The sequence below is a fragment of the Colias eurytheme genome, chromosome 20 (genome assembly GCF_061535395.1).
Source record: "Colias eurytheme isolate Ceu_HAF_F1 chromosome 20, ilColEury1 Martin Lab GWU primary, whole genome shotgun sequence".
Taxonomy (NCBI): Eukaryota; Metazoa; Arthropoda; class Insecta; order Lepidoptera; family Pieridae; genus Colias; species Colias eurytheme.
This window is the reverse complement of record NC_142999.1, coordinates 846,626-873,731: the sequence shown is the minus strand read 5'-3', so window position 1 is coordinate 873,731 and position 27,106 is coordinate 846,626. Positions and strand designations below refer to the sequence as shown.

The window sequence follows — 27,106 nt, the reverse complement described above, 5'->3', positions numbered from 1 at the left end:
CAATGAAACTATTTTAATTAGGAGTAATTAAGGCAATGATAATTTGAGAGATTATTTCATACAACAAATAAGCATAATAATTTACAATATTAGTATTAGATGTATTGCGATTATGGTGATTAGAAAATATAATACTTTACAGATAGGCAACATTGATTTTTATAGAAACTACTAGCTTTACATAATAAAAACCTTCCTCTTCAACCACTCTATCTATTAAAAAAAAAAAAAAAGTGTGTGCGTGTAACCTTTACGCGCGATTGAAGTAAAACTTCTTTGGCGTTGACGACATATATCACTGAAATGATTAAATATTAACTTAAATAAATAAATATTATATTATAATTTAATTATATTTATTATTCATGTGCTTTACAAAGATTATTTAAATGTTATATTAATATTATTCATTCGAAACAGGTAATTGAATGTCATCATAATTTCTTACGTACGAAATTATAGGTTTGTGGTAACTATAATGTGAAACATAAATTTTACTCTCTAAATTTGCTACTTTTCTTGAAAATACAGCATCTATCGTTGTACCGAAACGCGTTGTTGAATGAAGTCGAGAAGTATTCATAGATAAATCAAATTTTTCTTCTAAAAAATCAATTAACGGCTGAGATTCCTGAGAGCGAAAATTAACATTAAAATCTCCAGTTAGAATCATCGGTAATTCATGATAATTACTATTTAAAAGTCGAGAACCTTCAATTGTGAAGTGAAGTAATTGCTGATGAATAAATTTTATGATATTTGTCAGGCTAGTATTTGTAGAAATATAAATAACAACGATAATCACAGGTTGGTCATTCGTATTAACACATCGAACCAAGGCGATGTCACCAATTTGTGAAACCTCATCGGAAATTTGTGATAATATAGTTGGTGAAATATTTTGAATTGGTGTTACATTGTTCAGTGTATCTGTAGATGAATGATATACAGCTACTCCACCAGCAGTTGAGTTGGGTCGTTTGTATTGGGTAACGCAATAAAAATTTTCAATAAGAATTTGTTCGTCATTTTTCATCCAAGTTTCGGAAAATAACAGCAATGTGGACCTTTTTAATACTTTATCATTCAGATCAGAAACATGAGCACGTAAACTTTGGCAGTTGAAGGAAAATAGTGTAATGTTACTCTCATTTACAAGGTTATATAATTCTTCCTGTTGTGTTATTAGGCGAGAATTTGAAAGTCTTTCAAATTCACACTGTAAATCAACTATTCCCCCTGGACGCTTTCTTCCATGATAAAATTTGTTGTCATCGGTGTTTGAGACAATGAACAATCCATTTATATCAGTTACTCGTGATAATGCTACATATAACAGCTGCTGACTGTGACTTTTATTGTATTCATAAACGATTTGATCAAAAGTACCACCTTGAGACTTATGTATTGTAAGCGCACAAGCAGATACTAATGGAAAGTGATTTCTCTTTGCAAATATTGTCTTATTTCTATTCATTGGTACAGATGACGATCTTCGTAAAATTGGGACTGCTGTTCTACTAATGTTTAGAGTTTGAATATGATGGGCAGCTTTTTTCCTATAGTCCTTTTCACCTATGATGATTCCTGTGACACTTCATCGTGTTCCGAATTACGTATTTTATGTTTAAAAAGCCAAAATAATTTTAGTTCATAATATTTTTATTTTATGGCGGCATTATTACCAAAAATATAAAAATGAAACATCTTAAGCTTATAAATAAAAAACAGTATTGTTTAGTTTAATATAATTAAAAATAAAATAAAATAACACAAAAATATAATACCTACGCAATTCGTGTACATGAAATGGATCGTTGAAAAATCATAGGGAGTATTCAGAGAGAAAGCTTGAAACTTATAAGCGCTTATCGGCGCTTGTCATGTTCATATATTTTCCTGCGCGGGTTGACAGCACTGACAGGAAAATATATGAACATGACAAGCGCCGATAAGCGCTTATAAGTTTCAAGCTTTCTTTCTGAATACGCCCATAGTGTTGGAAAATCATATAATCGGCGCCCATCTTGTGATCGTTTGTCAATCGCGTCAATCGACTCTACGAGTGCGTCAGCGTTGTATACAAGTTGCACTTTTATATTGATACTTTACGTGGTATTCTGTTATTGTTACTAATTGTTATTGTTGACTTTGTGTTGCTGTTGTTTGCTAAGTTTCCTTAGTTAATTGTTGGCGAAATGCCGAAAAAACTAATTTTGGTACTTTATTCAAATCGATTTCATCTCCATATAAAATAATATCGATTATCGCAAATAATTGATACGATTTCAGTAACCGACATCTCTACACGTGTCAAAAATCGATGTGTCACAGAAATCATCTTAGGTGGAAAGGACTATAATTTTCTCTCCTATCTTACCAGGAAACTCAAGCCATAAGCGTATGATGTTATCACTGTCATCACGTTCAATATACACTAACTTTCCAACACAACCGTTGGCTAAGCCATCAGATACATCAATATTGGTTGTAATAATGTAAAATTTGTTAAGAACTAATATGATTTCATAAGGCGATCCTCCTGTATCAATAACTGACATTTTATGAAATTGTTGGCGTACATAATATGCTTCTTGTTCAACTGAATGACAACCTATATACATATCTGTTGCTATGGATACTACTTTGTCTTCAGCAATATTTAAAATAGATTGATTATAATCCGCAACATGTTTATTTTTATTTTTAATTTACTTATTTTAAAAGTAATAAATAAACAAGTATATTTAGAGATTTTCAAAAAATTTTGCAATTTAAAATAATGTTTTTAAAACTGTTGAATTTTTCATTCACTTTGCTATTCACAATTGATCCGTTTGAAAATTTGAAAATAAATAATCCTAATTGATTATGATATTTGCCACTAGCTGGCGTATAAGTCAAGAAGCGTGTAGTATATGACATATACTTACAACCAATCAGAATTATTATTTTTAAATGGCGGAAACTACGCAGACTATATAATAGTAAGCGTTACTTCCGTCAGAAAAAAAATCTGAGTTACTCCCTAGTCGCGCCTAAAGAAGTTTTACTTCAAAAATGAAACATCTTAAGCTTATAAATCAAAAACAGTATTGTTTAGTTTAATATAATTAAAAATAAAATAAAATAACACAAAAATATAATACCTACGCAATTCGTGTACATGAAATGGATCGTTGAAAAATCATAGTGTTGGAAAATCATATAATCGGCGCCCATCTTGTGATCGTTTGTCAATCGCGTCAATCGACTCTACGAGTGCGTCAGCGTTGTATACAAGTTGCACTTTTATATTGATACTTTACGTGGTATTCTGTTATTGTTACTAATTGTTATTGTTGACTTTGTGTTGCTGTTGTTTGCTAAGTTTCCTTAGTTAATTGTTGGCGAAATGCCGAAAAAACTAATTTTGGTACTTTATTCAAATCGATTTCATCTCCATATAAAATAATATCGATTATCGCAAATAATTGATACGATTTCAGTAACCGACATCTCTACACGTGTCAAAAATCGATGTGTCACAGAAATCATCTTAGGTGGAAAGGACTATAATTTTCTCTCCTATCTTACCAGGAAACTCAAGCCATAAGCGTATGATGTTATCACTGTCATCACGTTCAATATACACTAACTTTCCAACACAACCGTTGGCTAAGCCATCAGATACATCAATATTGGTTGTAATAATGTAAAATTTGTTAAGAACTAATATGATTTCATAAGGCGATCCTCCTGTATCAATAACTGACATTTTATGAAATTGTTGGCGTACATAATATGCTTCTTGTTCAACTGAATGACAACCTATATACATATCTGTTGCTATGGATACTACTTTGTCTTCAGCAATATTTAAAATAGATTGATTATAATCCGCAACATGTTTATTTTTATTTTTAATTTACTTATTTTAAAAGTAATAAATAAACAAGTATATTTAGAGATTTTCAAAAAATTTTGCAATTTAAAATAATGTTTTTAAAACTGTTGAATTTTTCATTCACTTTGCTATTCACAATTGATCCGTTTGAAAATTTGAAAATAAATAATCCTAATTGATTATGATATTTGCCACTAGCTGGCGTATAAGTCAAGAAGCGTGTAGTATATGACATATACTTACAACCAATCAGAATTATTATTTTTAAATGGCGGAAACTACGCAGACTATAGTAAGCGTTACTTCCGTCAGAAAAAAAATCTGAGTTACTCCCTAGTCGCGCCTAAAGAAGTTTTACTTCAAAATATCGCATCAAAATCCGTTGCGTAGTTTTAAAGATTTAAGCATAGGTACATAGGTACAGAGAAAGCGACTTTGTTCAATACTAATTACCTATGTAGTGACTTAGAAAATCGAAAAAACTACAATATTTTCTAAAATATTTTATTTTTTAATATGTTTAACAAATAATCGAGTTGAACTCACCTTTCATGATTACTATCACTAAAATGAACTAAACATAAATAACTGTTTACACAAATAAGCAATGGCCAAATGATTGAAACATTTAAACTAATATAAACACCATAAATGAAACATGTTCGTAAATATTATCAGCGCTGTTGAACGTTCATGCACACAGGAATAATTGCCAAAACTGACTATTTATCAAATAAACCATTAACGTTATCTTCTCTATCGCTAAAGCAGATATCTCTTCCTATTCGATAATTTGCCTTATATCTGAAATCACAATTATCAAAAATATAAACGATCTTATGAGCTACTTGGTGAAAACCCAGAGGCAGGAAAAAAACACAAACATATTAACTACAATTAATTTATTTTTCAAATAGATACTTTGTTATATAACTTATTATCGATGCGGAAAGCTTTATTAATTTGCATGTATGTAACAACAAACAGACAAACAAAAATAATTTATTGTGCATTGAAAAATAAAAATAACAAGGTAAATGTAAAAGAAAATATATACCTAGTTTTATATTAAACGTTATACCATCAACATTAAATGGTAGGTAATCATACAAAGTATCATATAAATCGGTTTAGTAGTTTCAGTGTGATATGCTGTCAAGATACAAAGAAGACAGATTAAAAAATTCAAATGCAGATTTGGATTTATTGACGCTCTATAAAAATTATCTTCAAAAAATCTTCAATATACAGAATTTTATTTATAGTAAAAAATATTTCTATTTTGAGGATGAATATAGGTCGTAGGTTATATGCTTACTAAGGAATGAGCATAACCTTAGATAAAAATATACCTACAAATGGCAGAATAAAATAAAATAAAACAACCTTATACGATCAATATCGTTTATTATATCAAAGAAACTGTTCTTTGATAACAGTGTGTGAAACTTTTAAATTAAAAAAAAACTGTTTTTCTTATCGTATAAAATACATAAGTAAAAATACATATTTTCTTTTCTTACATGTATATTGTATAATCACAAGGAAAGTGAGACTCTTATTTTATACACACATAAAGAGAGCAAAAAGATAAAATTTATAAATAAACTTTACTTGGTATATAAACTAACTAAGTACTAAAAAACGATAGGTATATCTTTCAGATACATGAAAGTACATAATACATAGATACATAAAAGGGCTATTACATTATATTATGTATGAATATTTTAAACAACTATGTATTTGAACATTTGATAATAAATAGAAAATATCACAACCTTGTGAGCTTAATCTAAATACATCACATAAATTCAAACTAGGGCTAGTTATGTGATATTTATACTTTTAAAGAAAATATATGATTACTATTATTAATACATATCTTTAATTATCTAAATATGTTACACACGATGATCGTAAACGCCTAATATATAAAAATGTCTTCATACAACCTAGGAATACATACAACGTATAAAAAATATAAAATAAATATCTTTGTTACGATTATATTTCTACATATTTAGAAAAAAATGTAGGTCCACTTCACATTTAATTGCTATCCACATAATTTAATGAGATTCAAAATTTAGGATCAGTTGAAATATCAAAGCGGTAACGCATCGATGACCAAACCAACCACGAGTTGCTTATCCTGATTAGTTTGTATTAGATATTAACAGTAATGTTTCTCAACTAGGTATCAATATACCTACTTACTAATTGCTGCTAATCTTTTTAAAATAGAAGAGTATTTATTAAAATGAATATCGTGACTAAGTTAGTGCAGTAAATAGTAATAAACCAGGCCAACTTTTGTAAATTTATGTCCGATAAAATGTCTTAAAAAATGTCTACACGTCTCTTCTTTTTACTTTACGAACCGAACTTTCAAAGGAATTGTCAGCCAATTGTTGGCCCATGATATTATTTTTATTAGAATGTGTATGGATAAGGAGAATAATATCTTTTTAAATAAACAAGTGTAAGGCTATCATAGTCATAAATACTTGAAGATTTATATTTAAATTTCTACCTCTCAACTACTAGTGATTATCTTAGTAATTATCTTTGGGAAGGGAGAAATTGATCTTTTGACACAATTCTCCTTACCCCTACTATATTTAAATTACCTAAGATTAAGATCTAAACATAAATTATCAGCGACTGACAAATAAGGCATCGTTTTTTTCTTATGATCCAATAACGTTCTGTTGTATCCAGGGCACGAAGTGGGTGACTCTTGTATACACGCCCGGGAAACCAGGCTCTGCGCACTTCTTCCCGTATGAAACTACGCCGATTTGGAAGAAGAAAGTCGTGTATGTTTGCGGGTTCCACTGGAAAGACAATGATTCAATTAGTATATTATACAGGGTGGAATTGTGTAAAGTCACAAAAGAAAGTACTCGAAATACTGGAGATAGAAAATTAAAAAAAAAACGTTGCTTTAATTTAGACAAGAAAGAAGACTGGATTAAAATAATAGATTCATGGAAATTTGCGTGTTCTTTCATTTGATTTATCAAGTTTGCTACACAGATGTCACCCTTATAATTCACCCTAACAATAAAGGTATAATTTAAACTGATTTTAGTCAGTTCGGTTCTCGGGTGTGGCAGGCACGTAATTATTTTTACGCATTTTTCTTTTTTTTTTATAGTACGCAGAGAACAACACGCAACCTCATCCGTTGCTACGGGCAACCGCGTCACAAGGCTAGTACTCACGATAGGCTGCATGAGCGGGCCGCCGCTGTCGCCCTGGCAGGCGTCCATGCGGCCGTCCTTGTGCCCGGCGCACAGCACGCGCGCGTCGATCACCTGCTGCTTGTACATGCTGTAAGCGCTCGTTGCTAGGGGCAACCGTCACAATGCTAGTACTCACGATAGGCTGCATGAGCGGGCCGCCGCTGTCGCCCTGGCAGGCGTCCATGCGGCCGTCCTTGTGCCCGGCGCACAGCACGCGCGCGTCGATCACCTGCTGCTTGTACATGCTGTAAGCGCTCGTTGCTAGGGGCAACCGTCACAATGCTAGTACTCACGATAGGCTGCATGAGCGTGCCGCCGCTGTCGCCCTGGCAGGCGTCCATGCGGCCGTCCTTGTGCCCGGCGCAGAGCACGCGCGCGTCGATCACCTGCTGCTTGTACATGCTGTAAGCGCTCGTTGCTAGGGGCAACCGTCACAATGCTAGTACTCACGATAGGCTGCATGAGCGGGCCGCCGCTGTCGCCCTGGCAGGCGTCCATGCGGCCGTCCTTGTGCCCGGCGCAGAGCACGCGCGCGTCGATCACTTGCTGCTTGTACATGCTGTATGCGCTTGCGCACGCTGTGTTGGTCACCACGGGCAATTGGGCCACTTGTAAGTGGCTGGCTTTGGGACCCCCTGTAGATTGTTAATAGTTTTATTAGTAACTGTATTTAAGACAACTTCGGTTAGTGACAATATTCACTTATCGACAAGCAACTTGTCCCGGATTGACCTGGGATAACAAAAATATAAAATACGGCCTCGTGCGGCTTTGCTCGCGTAGATAATAAAATTAACTAGTTAAATAATGAAATGAACTTACGGTAAGCCACATCACCCCAGCCAGCTATAAGAGGATTGTACTTCTCGTATGTTTGAGCACGGAGTTTCTCGTCCTGCGGGATACAGATCGGTCGGATGAGACCTGAAACATTATTAATAGTATTTTTAACGCGTTTGAAGGATTTGATGGATTTAAAACGGGGTTTATACCATTGTTTAACTAGCTATGGTTATAAGTTATAACGTTCCTTTCTATGGTAAGTTTCCCTCACAAACTATAAGCATAGTAAAATATAAACTAGCATCATTGTAAATATGGACCTATCCTCATTTTTTTATTGACAGGAGGGAAGCACTTGACCATAATCTCGCCTGATGGTATGCTAAGATGTGTGATGTCTAAGATGGAACGTGCTTCTCTAGAAGTTCCCGCTCACTCACCGCAGGAAGACCTATACCACAGTATTACAATATTGAAATACTATGCCTATACTGTATAGAATAGATACCTAAATATAATAAGCAAGTACATAGAATTTTATATAGATTCGTTATAATAACACTTAAACTCACTAGAAAACGGAACATCCTTCTCCAAAACCAATATGCCAATATCGTCGGTGAAAGCCTGCGGGTTGTATAACTCATGCTTGATAAGGCTTTTGATAAGAACGTCCACTGGTGTCGCTCCGTCGTCTTCTCTGGCTAGATCGAGCTCTCCTAGACGCACTACATACCTAGAAAATAAAGTATTTATTGTTAAAATATCCCCAGAATTTGTACCTACTAAGTATTTGGCGTTAGAACTGTGTTTAAAATTACTAGCTCTAACTGATCTATAATGTCTAAAGGATGATACTGTTTTAGAAAATATCATGAAGAATAAATAGAGCATTTATTATTATTTTAACACCTGCAAAAAATATCTTAACAAATTGCTACCTACTAATTATTGTTATTAGAGCCGTGTATAAAATTGTCTGCTCTCTTAATGTATATAGGTTGATACTGTTTTTGATAAAATTATGATGAAGAATAAGATTTTTTTTAACAATATTTAAACAAAAATAACGTAACGTTTTGCAAATAACCTTACCTAAAAATCATGTGCAATTCGTTACATTAACTTATACTTATGTTTATAATTAAGTTCATTATATGACTTTATATGCCTTAATGAAAATGTCTTTCAACCTTATAAAATCACGTGTTTGCGATATAAACGTGTTTTTACATAAGCCTAGTCTTTCCTATAATCGAACACAATACAAAGTGTAGTAAACAAGCCCATACACAAGATCTAATTGGCCGTATCATTATACTATGGAGCATTATTTATCGCCTCCATTATAGTCATATATTATAATCCTACAAATTGTGATGTCGTAACTTTTAATACGCGGATGTTGGGTTTTGGTTATGTACCTAAATAATATAGAACAGGTTTTTTTTTTAATTTAGTGATGGTTTATTATTAGTAGATACCTATGTCTAGTTTTACTACGCAAAGCTCAAATTTATTGTGGAAACTGAACAACTAACAAATTCGTGAGTTTATGGCTTTATAAATACATATAAACGTACTAGCGGTCCGCCCCGGCTTCGCCCGCGGTACCTACATGTTTAAACTATTCTATCTCTCAAGTTGGATCGAACTGCACATGGTGTGCGAATTTTATTATAATCGGTTAAGTGGTTTAGGAGTCCATTGAGGTCAAACATTGTGACACGAGATTTTTATATATATTAATGATTTACAACAATAAAAATATTAATAATTTAATTTTACAAATAATAAAAGATTAGCATTCATTCATCGTTAAAGCAAAATAATTGCAAAGTATTAATCAAAAATTATAAACACAAACCGTGGGTAGGTTTTAAGATGAATATAGCTCCCTAACCTAGACTTACAACGAAGAATGATTGGAGTAGGGAAGCTTTTGAATTCAAACAAATAATTCTTGCATTATTAGCTCTATCTTCTTAAATAATCAAATATATTACTGAAACTTACAAGTCATTTTCCCGATTATGTATGCAATGTGCAGCTGTAAGAACATGGTGCGAGGTGATGAGAGACCCCCCACACTTCCAACTTGTGGACCCACGGCTTCTGTAACCTAGCAACGCCATCCAGGGGAAGTCACCTGGAAACAAATTTGATTAGTTTATACCAAGCAAAAATGCTTATAATTTTGTTTTACTATGCGACAGCTGCATCATCATCTTTTAAAAATAACTAGCAGTTCCTCGCGGTTTTACCCGCAGTTAAAGCCTGTTGGTCATAGGTTATCTAACACCAAAATAATTTTTCAAATCGGAATAGTAGTTCCTGAGATTGGCGCGTTCAAACAAACAAACTCTTCAGCTTTATAATATTAGTAAAGATAAGTATAGATTGAAGATTGAAGTTCACGATGATAAATATTTCATTTGGAAAGAGTAGCTAGAATATGTTATTTGTCGATTCCGTAGAAAATGCTTTCTGACTTGGTAAATAATTTTTAATGTCTATATAAAATTACGATTTAAAAGCGTGAAATGCAGATTTCATGCACGAAATTTATTTTTTTCTAAATTATATACATGCATATATGGCCTGGAAGAATGAATCGATCATAAATAAATTTCATACCTGTTTCATACCACAAGGCAATAAAATTATCATATTAATTCCATTGGAATTTTACAAAAAAAAAGCAATTAGAGAATCATACAAACAGGAAAATTTTCATACAAACAATTTTATAATAAGCCTGTTAGAAAAATACTTGATGTTCGAGATTTTTTTTTTCTCGTAGGAAACTTTTGAATTGCATAGTCTTCAATTATCAATTGCACAAGATTAAAAAGTATTATTATGCGAAAAGTACGAATTTTTCTTCCTTGGATAACTTATTATTTATTACATTTTAATGAGTATAGTAACAGGGGAATACCCGAATGAGTTAAAAATTTTGATACAATTATTTCTCAATTTATTTATATACAAATGCACATTTCCATACGTTTTTTATTTGGTTTTTCCCCTTATACAGTACTAGCTTTCCGCCAGCGGCTTCGCCCGCGCAGTCAAAGAAAAACCCGCATAGTTCCCGTTCCCGTGGGATTTCCGGGATAAAACCTATCCTATGTCCCGGGGTAAAAAGTAGCCTATGTCCTTTCTCGGGTATCAAAATATCTCTATACCAAATTTCATGCAAATTGGTTCAGTAGTTAAGGCGTGATTGAGTAATTACAGACAGACAGACAGAGTTACTTTCGCATTTATAATATTAAGTATGGATACCTACTCTACTTTTGCGAAGAGCTTAATGAGCGTGTCAATTCATACATATTATATCATGGGAATATTACCACTAGAAAAAAAGGTATTCTTCGAGTAAATAATATGTACGCGATATCTCATTTGTTTAGTCTTAATTTTATGAATGTTTGAGCACTTATTATTCCGAAACTGATTTTTATCATGGAATTGGCAACTGTGAATCGTTCAAATAAATTCGATATTTTATGCAGACAAAAATCTTATTGGTCCGCTGATATTTATATAACGTAAGTAGGTATGTTACATGAACTTTGTGCACATAAACTTAACTAATATGTAGGTATATAGAAGTTATGATTTATAATTACGATTCGATCGAATTGACGGATTTATAAACTATATGTTTTAATTTGTATACATAAACGATGATTAATTATTGTTTCTCGTACGTCAAGAAAATAGGCACTAGGATTAATACCTAATAATTATCAGCAGAATTCCATCACAATACTTAGCGAATGGTTTTACCATGGCCGATGGTTTTCATAGCCTATTAACATTTTTATCATTCTTTTGCCCATTATTTTCAAAGGAATTCAAAAAAAAGAAGAGGTTCTCGATTCTGTATTATTTTTGTTTGTTACCTCAAAACTTTCGTCTGGATGAACCAAGTTTGAGGATTCTTATTTCATTTGAAAGGTCCCTCCCGTGTGCTCATAATTTTAATTTTGTCTAGTGGTTGTTTAATATATAAGTATTTTCTAATTTCAACTGACAGATAAACTAAACAGAACATCAAATGAAGCTGTGAATTGCTTATAGCGTTTACATATTATGATAACCTACAATATATTTGCAATATAAGTGTCTGTCAATATTATACGGTCTACTACGTATTATGTTCGTATATTACGTAGTGTTTAATGGACACTTAACTGAAAACACAAGTAAATACGACTAATAGCCAGCAATTATGTCGTTACTTATGTATTATTTTTAATGACACTCATTTACTCATAAGGAGATGAAATCTGAATCATCTTTATGCACAGTTGTTATTATATTTTAATGTTTTAATACATAGGTAGGTACTTCTGTGTGATATTTTTCTTAGAATATGAAATCAATCATTTGAATATTTTACATTATTTGTCGGTATATATTTTTTCCCAAAGCTCCCAAGCTTTTAATTGAGGAGACTAGACCGTAATCTGCTGCGCTGGCCAATTGCCGAAAAGCAATTTGCTTTTGACATATTTTTTAAATTTTTACTATAGGTAAATCGTAGTTTCTACAATTCAGAACTTTTTAACCTACTTACTACATACCTCTAAATACTCATGAAAATTATTATCCTAGCATGAAGCAAATATTGTAGGATTACTATTCACTGTTCGACACTCTGAAGGCACTTGCGTTCTCATGGTAAATGATATACTTAACTATTTTATTATTCAGAAGTACTTCTAGCAGAAAAAAGTAAATGTTTCAGTTTCTAATAACTTACCAAGTTTAGCTGGTATGCCATTCACAACACGACTGAAAGACGCATTACTAACGCCGCACACGGGGGGCTCTGGTAGTGCTGTAATGGCTGCCACGTCTGTCATCATCGCTGACTTCCCTGCTGCGGTTTCTGATGACGTCACGGGAGGGGCTGTGGGGGGAGCGGTGGGAGGAGCGGTGGGGGGAGCGGTTGGGGGAGCAGTTGGGGGAGCGGTTGGTGGCGTGTTTGGAATGCCAGGGAGCGGACAGCACACCTGTAGATTGAATGAAAGATATGTACTTTTATGATGGTAAAAAGATTAGAGCTAAATGTAGAGACGGTATTATAGGTACGTCCACACCTAAACTAAAACAATATTTAAAGTTTCACACGAAAAACTGGTTGTAACTATTTTAAAATTATTTTTGTAACACAGAGAAAGTAAAATGCGTCCGTAAGTGACAGCAGCGCCACTCGCACTCAAAAAAATTAATCTATACTAATATTATAAAGCTGAAGAGTTTGTTTGTTTGTTTGAACGCGCCAATCTCAGGAACTACTGGTCCGATTTGAAAAATTATTTCGGTGTTAGATAGTCCATTCATCGAGGAAGGCTATAGGCTATATATGATCAAGCTAAGGCCAACAAGAGCAGAGCCACGCGGGTGAAACAGCGGAGCGCAGCTAGTATATAATATTCATATCCACACAGACACCCATGACCCAGCACACAGTTTACCTAAGAAAATACTTCGCGAGGCTACTCTGTGTAGACCCGCAAATCAGTATGAAATTTAATTAACATTCGGTACAAATAAGACAGTGAAGTACTTAATAAAGTCGTGGTTACTTATTAAAAATAAACGATTGTATCATACTGTTCTAATATTGCAACAGTACAGTATCTTTTCCTAAGAAAAATATTCTTAGATAGTTTTGTCAAAATCTTTAACAGCATTTTTAGGGTTCCGTAGCCAAAATGGCAAAAACGGAACCCTTATAGTTTCGTCATGTCCGTCTGTCCGTCTGTCCGTCTGTCCGTCTGTCACAGCCGATTTACTCGGAAACTATAAGTACTACAGTGATGAAATTTGATGGGAATATGTGTTGTATGAACCGCTACAAAAATATGACACTAAATAGTAAAAAAAAGAATTGGGGGTGGGGCCCCCCATACATGTAACTGAGGGATGAAATTTTTTTTTTCGATGTACATACCCGTGTGGGGTATCAATGGAAAGGTCTTTTAAAATGATATAAAGTTTTCTAAAAAACATTTTTCTTAAAGTGAACGGTTTTTGAGATATCAGCTCTCAAAGTCGTAAAAAGTATGTCCCCCCCCCTCTATTTTTATAACTACGGGGTATAAAATTCTAAAAAAAATAGAGGTGATGCATGCTAATTAACTCTTTCAACGATTCTTGGTTTGATCAAAGTATCTCTTATAGTTTTTGAGATAGGTTGATTTAACTGTAATTTATTATATTTGCTGCTACGGAACCCTTTGTGCGCGAGCCCGACTCGCACTTGGCCGGTTTTTTTGTTTTCTAAATCTCAAGACAAAATTATCAATTCACAACAACTTAGGTAATATTGTATGGAGACTATAATCCATCGAGTTTTATTTTATGGGACCATCAAATAAATTACAGACATAAAATATGATGACTACATGCCTTGAATTAAATTTAACATTTATTTTAATTGTTTGTATCGAATGAGTTCACTCGTAACTCGTATTTTATCTATATAAAAAAGCCTATATAAAAATACTACTCTGGAATAATATTATATCTTTGTGCCATATTTCACTCAGATCAGCCGTTTTTGTATGAAAACGAATAAAACATCATTCATCAACAGTTCAACTCAATACAATTTCATCAAAATCGGTTAATAATTTATTTATTTATTTTATTTATAAAAAGGTACCTAATATTGTAAGGTAAATAATATTGTAATTCCGTCAGACATCTTCAAAATTAACAAAATGACACAAAATAAATAAATTAAAAAAAATTGGTTATACACATGTATCCAAGTCCCAAGAGCGATTGACCTTGACATTCAAAGGAAAACATTTGAAGACGATGATACCAGTTACCGATGGCCCTCTGTTTTATTAGACTATTGTTAATTTGCACACCTAATGACGTGGCCTCATCAATATTCAACATACTAAAAAGTTCTAAATAAAATAGGTATTATTTCGGTCTACTCCTGTTAACTGTGGCTATCTTTAATAATTATAAAACTTGCAAAATAATGGTCAGAACTGCCCATTTAAATGACCAATGGTAAGGCACTAGCTGTCAAATAAAAAAAGAATTATCAAAATCTGTTAAACCCACTCGAAAGTTCTAAGGTACCAAACAAAAAAAAAGAGTCAAATTGAGAACTTCTTCGTTTCAAAATGAATGTTTAACTAGTCACCTGTTGTTCTGAATGTAATCAGTTGATTTAAAATAATACCTTGGGGATGTCATCTTCGAAGCCGCATTGCGACCGTCTCAAGATATCGACAACTCTGCTGTTTTTAGGTGTTTGCAACAACTTGACGAACGGTTCGCAAGCTTTTATGCTGATGCAGGACCCGGAGCCTCCTTCCACTGTGGTACATCTCTCTCCTGTAACCAATCAACCATTTGTTAATAATCTTGTATTTAATTTTAGTTTTTAACCGACTTCAAAAAAAAGGAGGAGGTTATCAATTCGGCCGGTATGTTTTTTTTTTTTTTTTATGTATGTACACCGATTACTCCGTGGTTTCTGAACCGATTTACGTGATTCTTTTTTTGTTCGATGCGGGATGGTGTCGAATTGGTCCCATAAAAATTTTATTCGGATAGGCCCAGTAGTTTTTATTTTATGAGCATTTTTGTCTGTATTTGTAAATGTTGCAAGTGCAAGTTTGAAGTCGGTTGTTTTTAACGCAGTTATTGACTTGTATAACATTCAAATGCTTTGTAAATTAGATTTTTTAAAGAATAGAAAAAAATTAAGCACGGGTTAGGTTACGAACCCGCGTCTTTCGCCTTGCCGGAGCGATGCCCTGAATCTTGTATTTTATATCTTTAGACTGACTGTTAATCCAGAAGATTAAATAATATACTTCTCCGTACCAAATTTAATTAAGACCGGATCAATAATTGTTCATACTTATATTTAAAAGATATGAAAAGGACATGATTTCTAGATAGTATATTTTTCCCTTTATTTATCTTTTATTATTTTTTTCATGATATATGTGTTTAATGCATTTGTCATGCAATGTTAGACACACACGCTCATTAGGACTAATTCTAAGATATACTAATTATCCCCATAACGATGAAAATGTGTGAAATTTTGTGTCAAGTGTAACAAGTAACTAAATAAATATATTTATTAAAGTTTAATTAAAGCATATGAGAGATTTTATGAAATAAAAACATGCATGAAAAGAGAGAGATTGTGGTGCGAAGAAAAGAAGAAAAGCATGAAAGTAATTCTATTGCTGGTTAATATTAGTATAAAAAATAATTTGGAAAATCCAAAAGTGCCACGCCTCATAATTTTTTTTTAATAAATATTTATTAATTATTATTTTTGTTTATTTAATAACAATTAAACCACATCGTTATACTGACGGACGTTGGACATCAGAAACATCATTGTGGAAAGGACCAGAAGGATTGAGGAATGTAGGTAGACCAATCAGACGGTGGTCTGATGACATTGTCGATATAGCTGGGAAGGACTGGGTTTCCTGCGGTATGGACCGGCACAAGTGGAGGAAGATGGAGGAGACCTTCACCCAATGTGGGATCCAACACAACAACTAATATTTATGTAGTAATTGATAATAAATTTCACATCTACTTACTAACACAAATTGTAAAACTGTCAAATTTAAATTAATATGTAATTAATTGTAATATGTAATAAATGTATTATTAACAAAAATTGTAAAAATTGTAAAACTGTTGTGTGGAAATAAAAGGCTTTTTTATTTTATTTTTATTTTATTTATTAAACCACATCGAATCAGACCCTGAAAAATGAAAGGGTTCTATTCCTGAGCATACTCAAGCGTAAGAGAAAAAAAAAGACTCGATTAGTAAAGTATTTCGGTCGCTATCGTGTTAACAAGAAAAAGGATCCGCACATACAGACACACGGACGTCCAAGACAGAACTTTTTTAAACTGTTTTTTAACTAGTTTAAATAACAAAAATGACATCAAAAATATCATGAACGTTAAAAATAGTGTTTTTTCTTAATATGTGTGTGTATGTATTATCTTACAAGTGCAATGTATGATACATAAAGACATTTTAAGTTTGAAAAATCAGATGTTTTGCGCGAAGTGACAGTAGTACCCACCTCAACGCTTCGCTTATGAGGCGTGCAATAAACAAAATTAATTTCTCTAACTCAACCAGTTTGCATTAGTGATACCGCAGATAAACTTTATTTCGTTGAGTGTTGATAATTAGGAGTATTTAATATATAGATACTATTTACATATTGTGTTTTTATTCTTCATGGTTTCAAATTCGTTTACCCATCATGAACTAACAAATCTACCTTTACCTATTAGTATCCACGCGGACATACATAAAAACCAGGCAAATTACGTATGCATCTCAATTCCATCAAGATGCATCGTAAAATTCAGAACACAATGCTTCAACCGTGTGATTATTTCACAGATACATCTGATTGTTTCAAAGAGTATAGTTTATAGGGTAAATCCTATCCAATGTAAACAACATAAAGACAACGCAAGTACACACATAGGACTTAAAAAAATGCGTAGTTTTAACGCGTACATTAAAACTATATGTTATTGCAATACAAGAGTGTTTCTGGGAGAAGTCCAATTGAATTAATAAATGTTTGAGTTTGAGTTTGAATATCTTAAAACTGAGATAGGTAATCTGTGAAAAAAAGCAAGCAGTCGATGAGTCCTAATGCTAGATATATTTGAACAGAAACATAATATAACATCACACAAATAAGAATAAGAGTTTGAGTTATTTAAGTATATATTATTATTACGTAAATACCTACGTATTTAATTAAGGGCATACCATTTAGAATAATCGCTATGAATTTATTAAAATAGATCATAAATCGGAAATTGAAATCAGTAGACCGTAATAGTTCCAGAGTTTAAATTGAAAAGTATACGTATACTTAGGTATTATAAAATCATGCAATTTCGTCCAATATTACTTAGATTTTTTCCTATCTTGTGTAATTACTAGCTGTGCCCTGCAGTTTTACCTGCCTATAGTGCTCCGCACCTGTTGGATAGCCTATAGACTTCCTCGGTAAATGGGCTATGAGCTATCTAACACCGAAATAATTTTTCAAATCCAACCAGTAGTTCCTGAGACTAGCGCGTTCAAACAAACAAACGCTTCAGCTTTATAATATTTCGAGTAAGTATAGATTTCTAATTCGACTCATTTATTTATATAACCTCTTTTTCAACATCATATTTGAAAACTATTTCAAGTAATTTCATTTTCGGTAAAACCAAGTTTATTAGTAAATAATATATTTTGTCGATTCTCAATATTTTACACTCGTGTTTAACTCGTTACTATGTAAATAGCGTTTGACCTGACGTGACCACTGTTTAGCCTTCGAGTATATTTATCGACTCTAACAGTAAGGAAAAATGTGTTTTAGGATGTACATACAATGGTAGGATATAGTAGATTGTAGATAAATTTCGTACTATTGATGATCACATTATTTATTAATATTAAAATATAGATAAATAAACGTGCGTGACATGAAATAGGTAAGTACCTAAGCTTTTAAAAACTTGGTAAGTAACAAATCTACCACATTATGGCAAAAATAATACCATCGCTATGGGCGAAAACAGTTTTAATTTTATAAAATATTTAGTAAATAACATTTCATTCTTATAATCAAAGATGTATTAACAAACTTGTTGTCGTATACGTAGATTATCAACTTTTTATTCAGTAAGATTATCAAATTTTTGTTAGACCCAACAAATCTTGCGCAAATAAGTATTTTCGCAGTATTGGACGTCACAGCTGTGTTTATTCGATGTTAATTTAGAAGTAAACGGTGAGTAGAACCATAAATGGCATACAAGAGTAACTAGGTTAGCCCAGTACTTTAGAACGTACCAAAGCTATGTAACCAACCAATATATTCTGTGGCCTTAGCTTTTTTTTAGCCGGATAAATAAAACCCTATATTCCGATAATAGTCGGTAACTTTAAAATTATAGTCGTTAATATTGTATGACATCATATTTTGCAGTTAACATGACTGTTATTTGTATTTAGCGTTTAATAAATAGTGTTTTATTAATTGAATACCTATCCATTAATGGAAAAAATATCTAAGATACCTACTTAGGTTTACAAGTAGATACGGAAAAAAAATAATTAATACTTAGTATGAAGATTTATCTATATGGTATTCATCACTTTACATATTTATTAATCACCACCATGACCAGAAATTAATAAAAGCTACACCATTGACCATACTCTTAAAATTTGAAAACTACATTTTAATAAATTTATTGAAAAGACTTAAAATAAAATAATTAGTTCCTTGCTATATCACAAATTTGCTTCGTTAAAGTTTTCCATTTTGAAAAAAAACGCAACCTCAAAAGTCTAACCTCGAAATATTAATAAAAACTTTAAATTAAAAAAAAACATGTGTCTTGTCTGGTCATTAACCTCGTGAACATCCTATCATTAAAGCATGCAAAATAAAACTCACGAACATTGAATCAATTCTATAGATGCTAATACTAATGATCCTATCCTATCCTTTCCCATCCTATCCTACTAATATTATAATTGCGAAAGTTTGTGAGGATGGATGTGTGTGTATATTTGTTACCCTTTCACGCAAATACTACTGAAGCGATTTCAATGAAATTTAGCACACATATAGAAGTTAACTTGTATTAACACATAGGATAGGTTTTATCCCGGAAATCTCACGGGAACGGGAACTATGCGGGTTTTTCTTTGAAAACGCGGGGGAAGGCGTGGGTGGAAATCTAGTAGAAAATAAATCAATCATACCTCGCGTAGTCATTTAATTACCATAATCCCTTTATAATTGAGTAATTAAAGAGCAAGTACTTTTATAATAACCGCTATGTACCTACCTTAAAGTATTTTGTACAGAAAAACATGAAGTCGATGTCAAATTCTTGTAAATTTATAAACCCAAAATGCTAGTAACTTTTTAATTGTATTACTCATGTTATAGTTTAAATAAGCCATATTTCTTATTAATAACCAATTCAGTGTTAGAAACGTAATCAACTATGAAATTAATGGAATTAATTCCGTATTAATCAATTAAAATGATACAATGCTTGCAGCACCCAACATGCTATTACCACATTTGTTACAGTTAATTTACTGTTTATTATTAAAAAAATGTATATTTACTGAAGTTGGAAAATCCATTATTCCTGTTTAGCGACGGTGGTACTGGAGTCAAGATAGCTCGAGGTGTACTGCTTATTTCGCCAGCTCTATCACCAAAAGATACCATGTTTACACCACCATTCACAACTCCATCTGGTTTGGCATTTTCATTATTAAATGGTGCTTTTGTATTCCCATCCAATTCTGCTTCAGTAGGTATCGGCGCTTCGCTTGAAGGTATAACAGGCTCTGGTGTATTATCAACTTCAGGTTTGTTCGTATTCAATTCAACTTGTCCATTAGAGTCTGATTCATGATTTCCATTGTTTACTTCCTTAACATTGTTAGATAAGGAGTCTCCAAACGTTGGATTGTTAGAATTCATGCCAGTTATGAAATCTTGAAAACTCAAGCCATTAGAATTGGCATTGTTATTGTTATCTCTTATGGGATTTTCTGCTTGATTCTCTCCATTTGTTTGTATAAAGTTCGGATAATTCTGATTGTTCTGATTGTTCAGGTAATTCTCTGTTGCTCTATCGTTGTCAAAATTAACATAGTCTTGTGGTACTTCGGTGTATTGATTAGGGAATCTAACTCTGTTTGGACGTCTGCGATACGAATCGTCGTATTGATTACTTATATGTCCATTATTGAATGGGTATATATATTCTTGGTTGCTGTTTGGAGTCTCACGTTGTAGATGTAGCAAGGAACTTAATCGTTGGTTGATTCTCCTCGGGGTTGGGAATTGTTGGAAAAACGACTGCTGCTGATGGCGTTCATTGGGGAAGAAACCTATATAAAATAAATTATATTAGAAGAAGTTTTGGAAGAAATTTAGATACGTTAGTCTTGTTATATACAGTGTAAATATAAATCTATTAGTATAATATGATTTATAGTACCTACGTAATGAACTGTCAAGTACATATCTACCTAGAGCGAGCTCAACGATATGTATCATATTATGATTAGAATTAGGAATGTGTTGAGTATTTACACCATCGCATCAGTAAGTACAATTTATCTAGGTACTAGGTATTATGTATATTCGTCTACATTCCGTGACATGAATCTTCAATTTATTCTTAATAATTTAAATAAAAAAATTTCCTTTCATTAATATATATATATATGTATGTAATTTCACGTGAGTAGAATATAAAGAATTTTTATAATAAGTCGTTTAGATTCACAACAAGAAAATAGACGATTTCAATTGTATTATTATAATTATTCTAATTAAAATATAAAGTGTCTCGTGTTCTTCGTCTGATTTTTTATTAAATAACAAAGTACTTAGCATCTGTTTTGATTTAATTCAATATTAAAAATCCCCTTAGCATAAAACCCACTACACGAATGTAAACATTGAGTGACCTTAAACTTTTCTTATAGATAACAGAATTGTGATATGCTTCATAATATAATTATTATTATATATTTTAACATCTTTATGTATCATATTATTATTAATAAACTTGGTTCTAAAGAATGGTTTTGCCCGTAAAAAAAATATGTAAGAGCATTTTGTAGAGCGCGCAAAATATTTTAGACATTTTTTATAAAAGACAGAAAATAACACTTAAAACTTTTATTACAAATTATTTTAAAATATTTACTGGTTTATGCTGTGCAAATCAACTTAACACCAATAAGATACATTACGTCATGTAGCTGCATACAAATAACCTAAATTAACCTTCAATTCATGAAGTTGGACATTGGCAGTTAAATCTTAATCGTAAAAAATATTGAATTGGAAAATTTATCAAATTGAGCAATTCCACTATGTACTTAGACCAAATTTAATGGAATATAGACTTAGAATATAGATTTATTTAATTTTATCTTATTTTACATCTATCTGAACTCTACATTTTAAGTTATTTTATCGAAGTTGTTACATCAATATTTTGAAATGTTTTTCTTAATACCACCTTATTAATTATTAATCATATTTTTACGACTGATGCAAGAATAACAACACAATATTCTAGATGTGAAAAATGATATTTGTAATGATTTTTAAAGATATAAAAAAATCCTTAAATACATATTTCTATAGCACTCTCAACTGTATGTACCTACATATGTATATTATTATACATAAATATAAAATGTTTTATAGGTAGGTGTACATATTATATATTATTTCAATGTCACAATCAAAAAACCCGATTTGGTGCAAAACACACGATGAATGAATAAGTAATGTCCACTTTTAGTCACGGTCGAGTTTATTTCCTGACCAAGTTTTTTTATTACAGATTAGTATTTGTTACGTTCGTGTCGACAATTTGATACCAATTTAAAATGGATAATTCGCCACAGATAATATATATCAGAACGAGAATTCGAAATATTATGAGAAAAAGCTCTAAAACTCTACCTAATTCTAACAAACAAACCAACAAAATTTTTGACGGTAATCTCTAAAGAAAATACTAAACTGTATGTAATTAATATAAGAAACTAAATTAGAATTTAAATTTATTATTTGGAAAAAAATATTAAGTATTATGGATTTAAAATAATAACGCCATTATTAATCTGCCAACCGTACCTAACAATTAACCAATAAATAACATTATAATATGTACTTACGAAATTATGACCACTTTTAAATTTAACCTGTTATTATCTGGCAAGGAATAAATAAATAAATAAATAAATAAATAAATCATTTATTGCATAAAAACATGGTACATACGAAGATATTAAGATGAAAATTAAGGAACATTCATGTTTTTACTATAGTTACATAGCATACAATAATTATTTGGAATTTGTATAAGTATATTAAATAGCTGTGTCCTTTGGTTTTACCCGCATTGCCCGCTCCTATTGGTCATAGTGCAATACATAGCCTTTTATTCCTTTCTCGATAAATGGAATTTCTAACAGTAAAATAATTTTTCAAATTGTACCCATGGTTCCTGAGATTAGCGCGTCCAAGCAAACAAACTCTTTGGCTTTATAATATTAATATAGGTTTAAAGTAAAATATAGAAATGTTTATAGTAAGTACCTAGGAGGATTTTTAACCACATTCGTTACGCGTGCACTGTAAGACTTTGTAAATACATACATAGGTCTAGTATGTATGTATTAACTTCATAATTACCGATAATTACTCCTAATTCATTTATCTGCATGTTACATTCCGATTAGATGTTCGGTACAACAGTATTTACTGTGTTTTGAATGCATGTTAGATTTAGAAACTACATTTTGTACATAACATGTACTCTATTCTAATAATATAATGGTAAAAGATAGCCTTCGCAAATTTTAATATTTATTCTGAGCCTTTGCATGCAATAAAAATATTTATTTTTCTTCGTCTGTTATTTATAAAGAAGATAAATATTTTAAAAGTAGAGCCTAGACTCATAAAATCAGTCCTAGAAAAGCTCATATAATATGCTAATCAAAATAATAAAAACGCAATAAATGAATACGTAATTATGTAAATAAAACGTATCGAAACGACTAATTACTGCCATTGTAAGATAATTCCAATTTAAGGACATAAATGTACCTTGAAGATAGAGTTTAATCGTTTTAAGACTATCTTTACTTGTAACGGAAGTTTAAAGGTAAGGTTTCCGATATTTGATAATATTAAATATGTATGTATATAAAAATTTCTCCTATATGCTCTTATTTCTATTAAATTTTTAAAGTTTTATGTAAATGCGAAAATATACAGATGAATTTATCATGCAATCACGAAATAAACCTGATATTTAGCAAAGAAATTGATTATCACCATAATGATAATAATCTAAAGGTTAATTCAAGACGGATTTTCAACTATTGGTACCTAAATATGGTTTTTAATAAATATATTTTCATCTTTCAACTAAAAGAGCAGAATAAAATGGTTCAGCAATATAAATAATATCAAGCAAATTAATTACTAGCTTTCCGCCCGCGGCTTCGCCCGCTTTGTCTAAAACATAATAAATTATACCTACCTATACTAAAACCTTCCTCTTGAATCACTCTATCTATTAAAAAAACCGCATCAAAATCCGTTGCGTATTTTTAAAGATAGGAGTTAGGACATAGGGGCATAGGGACCGAGAAAGCGACTTTGTTTTATACTATGTAGTGATGAAGATGCGGATAAAATCCAGTCATTAAGATTTTGGACAGGTAAGGCAGAAAAAAGCTTTTTATGACCGGTTTATCCTTTGCTGATTACAATTTTGCTAATTTTATTTTAAATGAATATTAATGTGCCAACAGGTTTCACTAAATCTAATTCTTATTTTGTGTTGTTCAATTCGTTTTAGAGTTGCCACTATTTTTTTTCTACCTTTTTTGCCGATGATGCCAAAAGGATGAAGCTTTTTATTTTTACCTAATTATTATTTTTTAAATTAAAACGTAAATTCTCCTGTATATATATATCCTGTTATCCTGTAAATTCTCCTGTATATCCTGATTATTTGCTTCTAAAATTACTATTATATTCAGTTGACTTTTCATGAAATAAGTTAATATTTCTCTCATATCTCTACATAATTCTACTTCTCTACAACTCTTATTGGACGTTTCATAAATATTTCGAGAGCAATCTAATGTGTGTGTGTCTAATCTAACATGTGTTTATTTTGATAATATATTATTATATGATAGTTAATAAGTTATATGTAATATGATGAATGATGAAATAGAGTCATAAAAAGATAATTATTGTTTAGTTGAAGAAAAATAAGATGTTTAAGCCGCACCACCAAAATGGAAAAACAAAACACTGTCAATATTAATTAAGTATAAATTACGAATTTAGTACCAAAATAATAAAATACAAAACGCACGAAAAACTTAACACACCATAGGTAACTAACTATAAAATCAACTCACCAAACTGACAAAAAACGTATTGAACACAAAAACAAACACAAAAAACGAATAAAATATCGCGCGCCATTCTGACCGGCGCGTACGCACTTCGCGAGACTTGGTAACACTGACGCGAAAATCTTAACTCCTATATCTTGTATGGCCTTTATAAATCCAATACGTCACACGTAAACCCCTTGGAATTTAATGAATTTCCCTAAACTTAGTCACATATGTATCAAAATTGAATAAACAGCATCCGGATTAAAAGTACAGTAGGGCTTCTACTGAAATCATCTATATTAATGAGATACTAAGTTATAGTTCAAGTATCTTCAAGAGGGTTTTGTCAAGCGATATCGCTGCTTCTTTTAATAACAAAAGAAAAGACAAATATTTTATTTTTCAAGAGTAGGTAACTTCATTGTCAAAAGTGGTAAGTCGCAAAAATTGGGATTACAAACAGGAACATTTCAGAATGTTTCTAGACGACAAACACATGTTATTTAGAAATACAAATAATTGTAATATTAAACATATTCTCATATTTTTTTTTTGTCAGACGCATGCTTTTTTTTCAAGTCGGTTAAACATATTCACAGCAAGGCGCATAAAATGTAACACATTCATATAAATCAAGGAACCATTTGAGATGCATCATTTAAGTCAACAATCACATCTACATTTAGCCGTGATATAAGAAACAAGCATTTTGAATACTGATGATCTATATAATATTCCTAAAGCAGGCAAAAGACATCTGAATATATCAAGTTTAGATGGACGATATGCAAGGCTAAGAATGACCTAAGCCGGAAAACATATTCTAAGAAGAGATTTTTGGTTAGTTCTAACGTAAGAGAAGAATGAAAGAAAAAACGTATCAATTTTATTGATAAAGTGCATGTGCCCCTTGCAGATAAGTACACAAATATGTTACAGGGATACCTACTGCGGAACACAAAATAGCGTCGTATATTATGATAATGTCTAAGTTCTAAAAAAATCTAACAAATGTGTTTGTCGAAATTAGGTTGAAAGAACACAATTATACTTTCTAAAATCTTTTTCGTTACTATGAAGGAAAGAGACAGATAAAAAGCACTTACTTGTTTTCAATTGTTGAGATCGTTTTTTCTTCTCTCCTTTGTTCTTGACAACGACTTTAACCCGCCTTTTCACGTTATACATTTGTTTTGGAGCGTAATTGCTTTTGTAGTCCATGCTACCGTTCCCTATATTCCCCTTACGACTAATCCCAAGATGTCCGTCAGATAAAAGCACGCCGGGGTACCCGCTTTGATGTTCGTGACCGTAACCGTAACCGTGGCTAGGATATCCATAAGGATAACCGTAACCATGACCATAGACAGGCGTTTCGTGACCGTAGCTATGGTCGTCATAACAAGAAGGTTTTGTATGATGTAGGAACTTTTTGGTATAGTAACAGTCATGACCAAAAAGGTTTTGGATTAATGCATCGTAGGCTTCGTAGTAATCTGGGGCGTGAGTGGGAGAGGGAGGCTTGTAAATAAAGGGAGTTTTCAGGCATTTGTTATTATTTTGAGCCAGGATTAGTAATACGGGAAACGATTGGATCAGATTGCATATTGTTTTACCGTCTATCGTCATTTTTGTTACTCAGAGACAATATAACTAATGTTAATTCCCTTAATAAGAACAAAGGAAACGTAAACAAAAGAAAATATTGTAAATTTTGTAAAATTAATAGAGGTGCGTTTACTGAATTTTGGACACAAACTATTCTGATTTCCCTTGATCCAAATGTTTGTCGAAATACAAACAGATCGCATCATAGTCATTTAACTAATTGTGATATTATCTGAAACTTTCTAAATTGAAATTGTGTAAAACATTGATGTTATCACACAATTTAAAAAGAGTTGCAAAATCTTTGTAATTATTTTTCCATTCAATGCAATTATTTCTATTTATGAATGAATTTTCCATATGAAAAAAAATTGATGAATGAAATTGATAAGTTAATAATAGATATTTAAGCATTACGTAAATTGCATCATGATTCATAAATATTGCTTAATCTTAAATGTAAATTGATTGGATTTTAGTTGCGTTTGACCCTGCACATGTTATTAGTTACTTTTACCTAGTTATC

At 31.7% G+C, this 27,106-nt stretch overlaps 1 protein-coding gene across 1 annotated transcript; it reads right to left on the bottom strand.

Annotated features, from left to right (window-relative positions):
• Positions 1-6,093: 6,093 nt before the first annotated feature.
• On the bottom strand, positions 6,094-25,100 carry LOC149899443 (proclotting enzyme-like). Its single transcript, XM_090113687.1, has 9 exons — positions 24,991-25,100; positions 20,131-20,907; positions 15,149-15,303; positions 12,698-12,950; positions 9,937-10,069; positions 8,493-8,656; positions 7,960-8,061; positions 7,588-7,772; positions 6,094-6,726 (listed from the first exon to the last, which is right to left on the bottom strand). The coding sequence occupies exons 1-9, from the start codon at positions 25,055-25,057 to the stop codon at positions 6,580-6,582; spliced, it is 1,983 nt and encodes a 660-aa protein (XP_089969813.1). The 5' UTR covers positions 25,058-25,100; the 3' UTR covers positions 6,094-6,579.
• Positions 25,101-27,106: the final 2,006 nt, after the last annotated feature.

Excerpts from the sequence above, each read along its gene's own strand:
- LOC149899443 (XM_090113687.1), bottom strand. The coding sequence starts at position 25,057 with ATGGCGCGCGATATTTTATTCGTTTTTTGTGTTTGTTTTTGTGTTCAA. Across the intron at positions 8,657-9,936 it reads CATAATCGGGAAAATGACTT|GTATGTAGTGCGTCTAGGAG; the intron begins GTAAGTTTCAGT and ends TTTATTTTCTAG. Across the intron at positions 6,727-7,587 it reads GCCCGCTCATGCAGCCTATC|TGGAACCCGCAAACATACAC; the intron begins GTGAGTACTAGC and ends TTGTCTTTCCAG.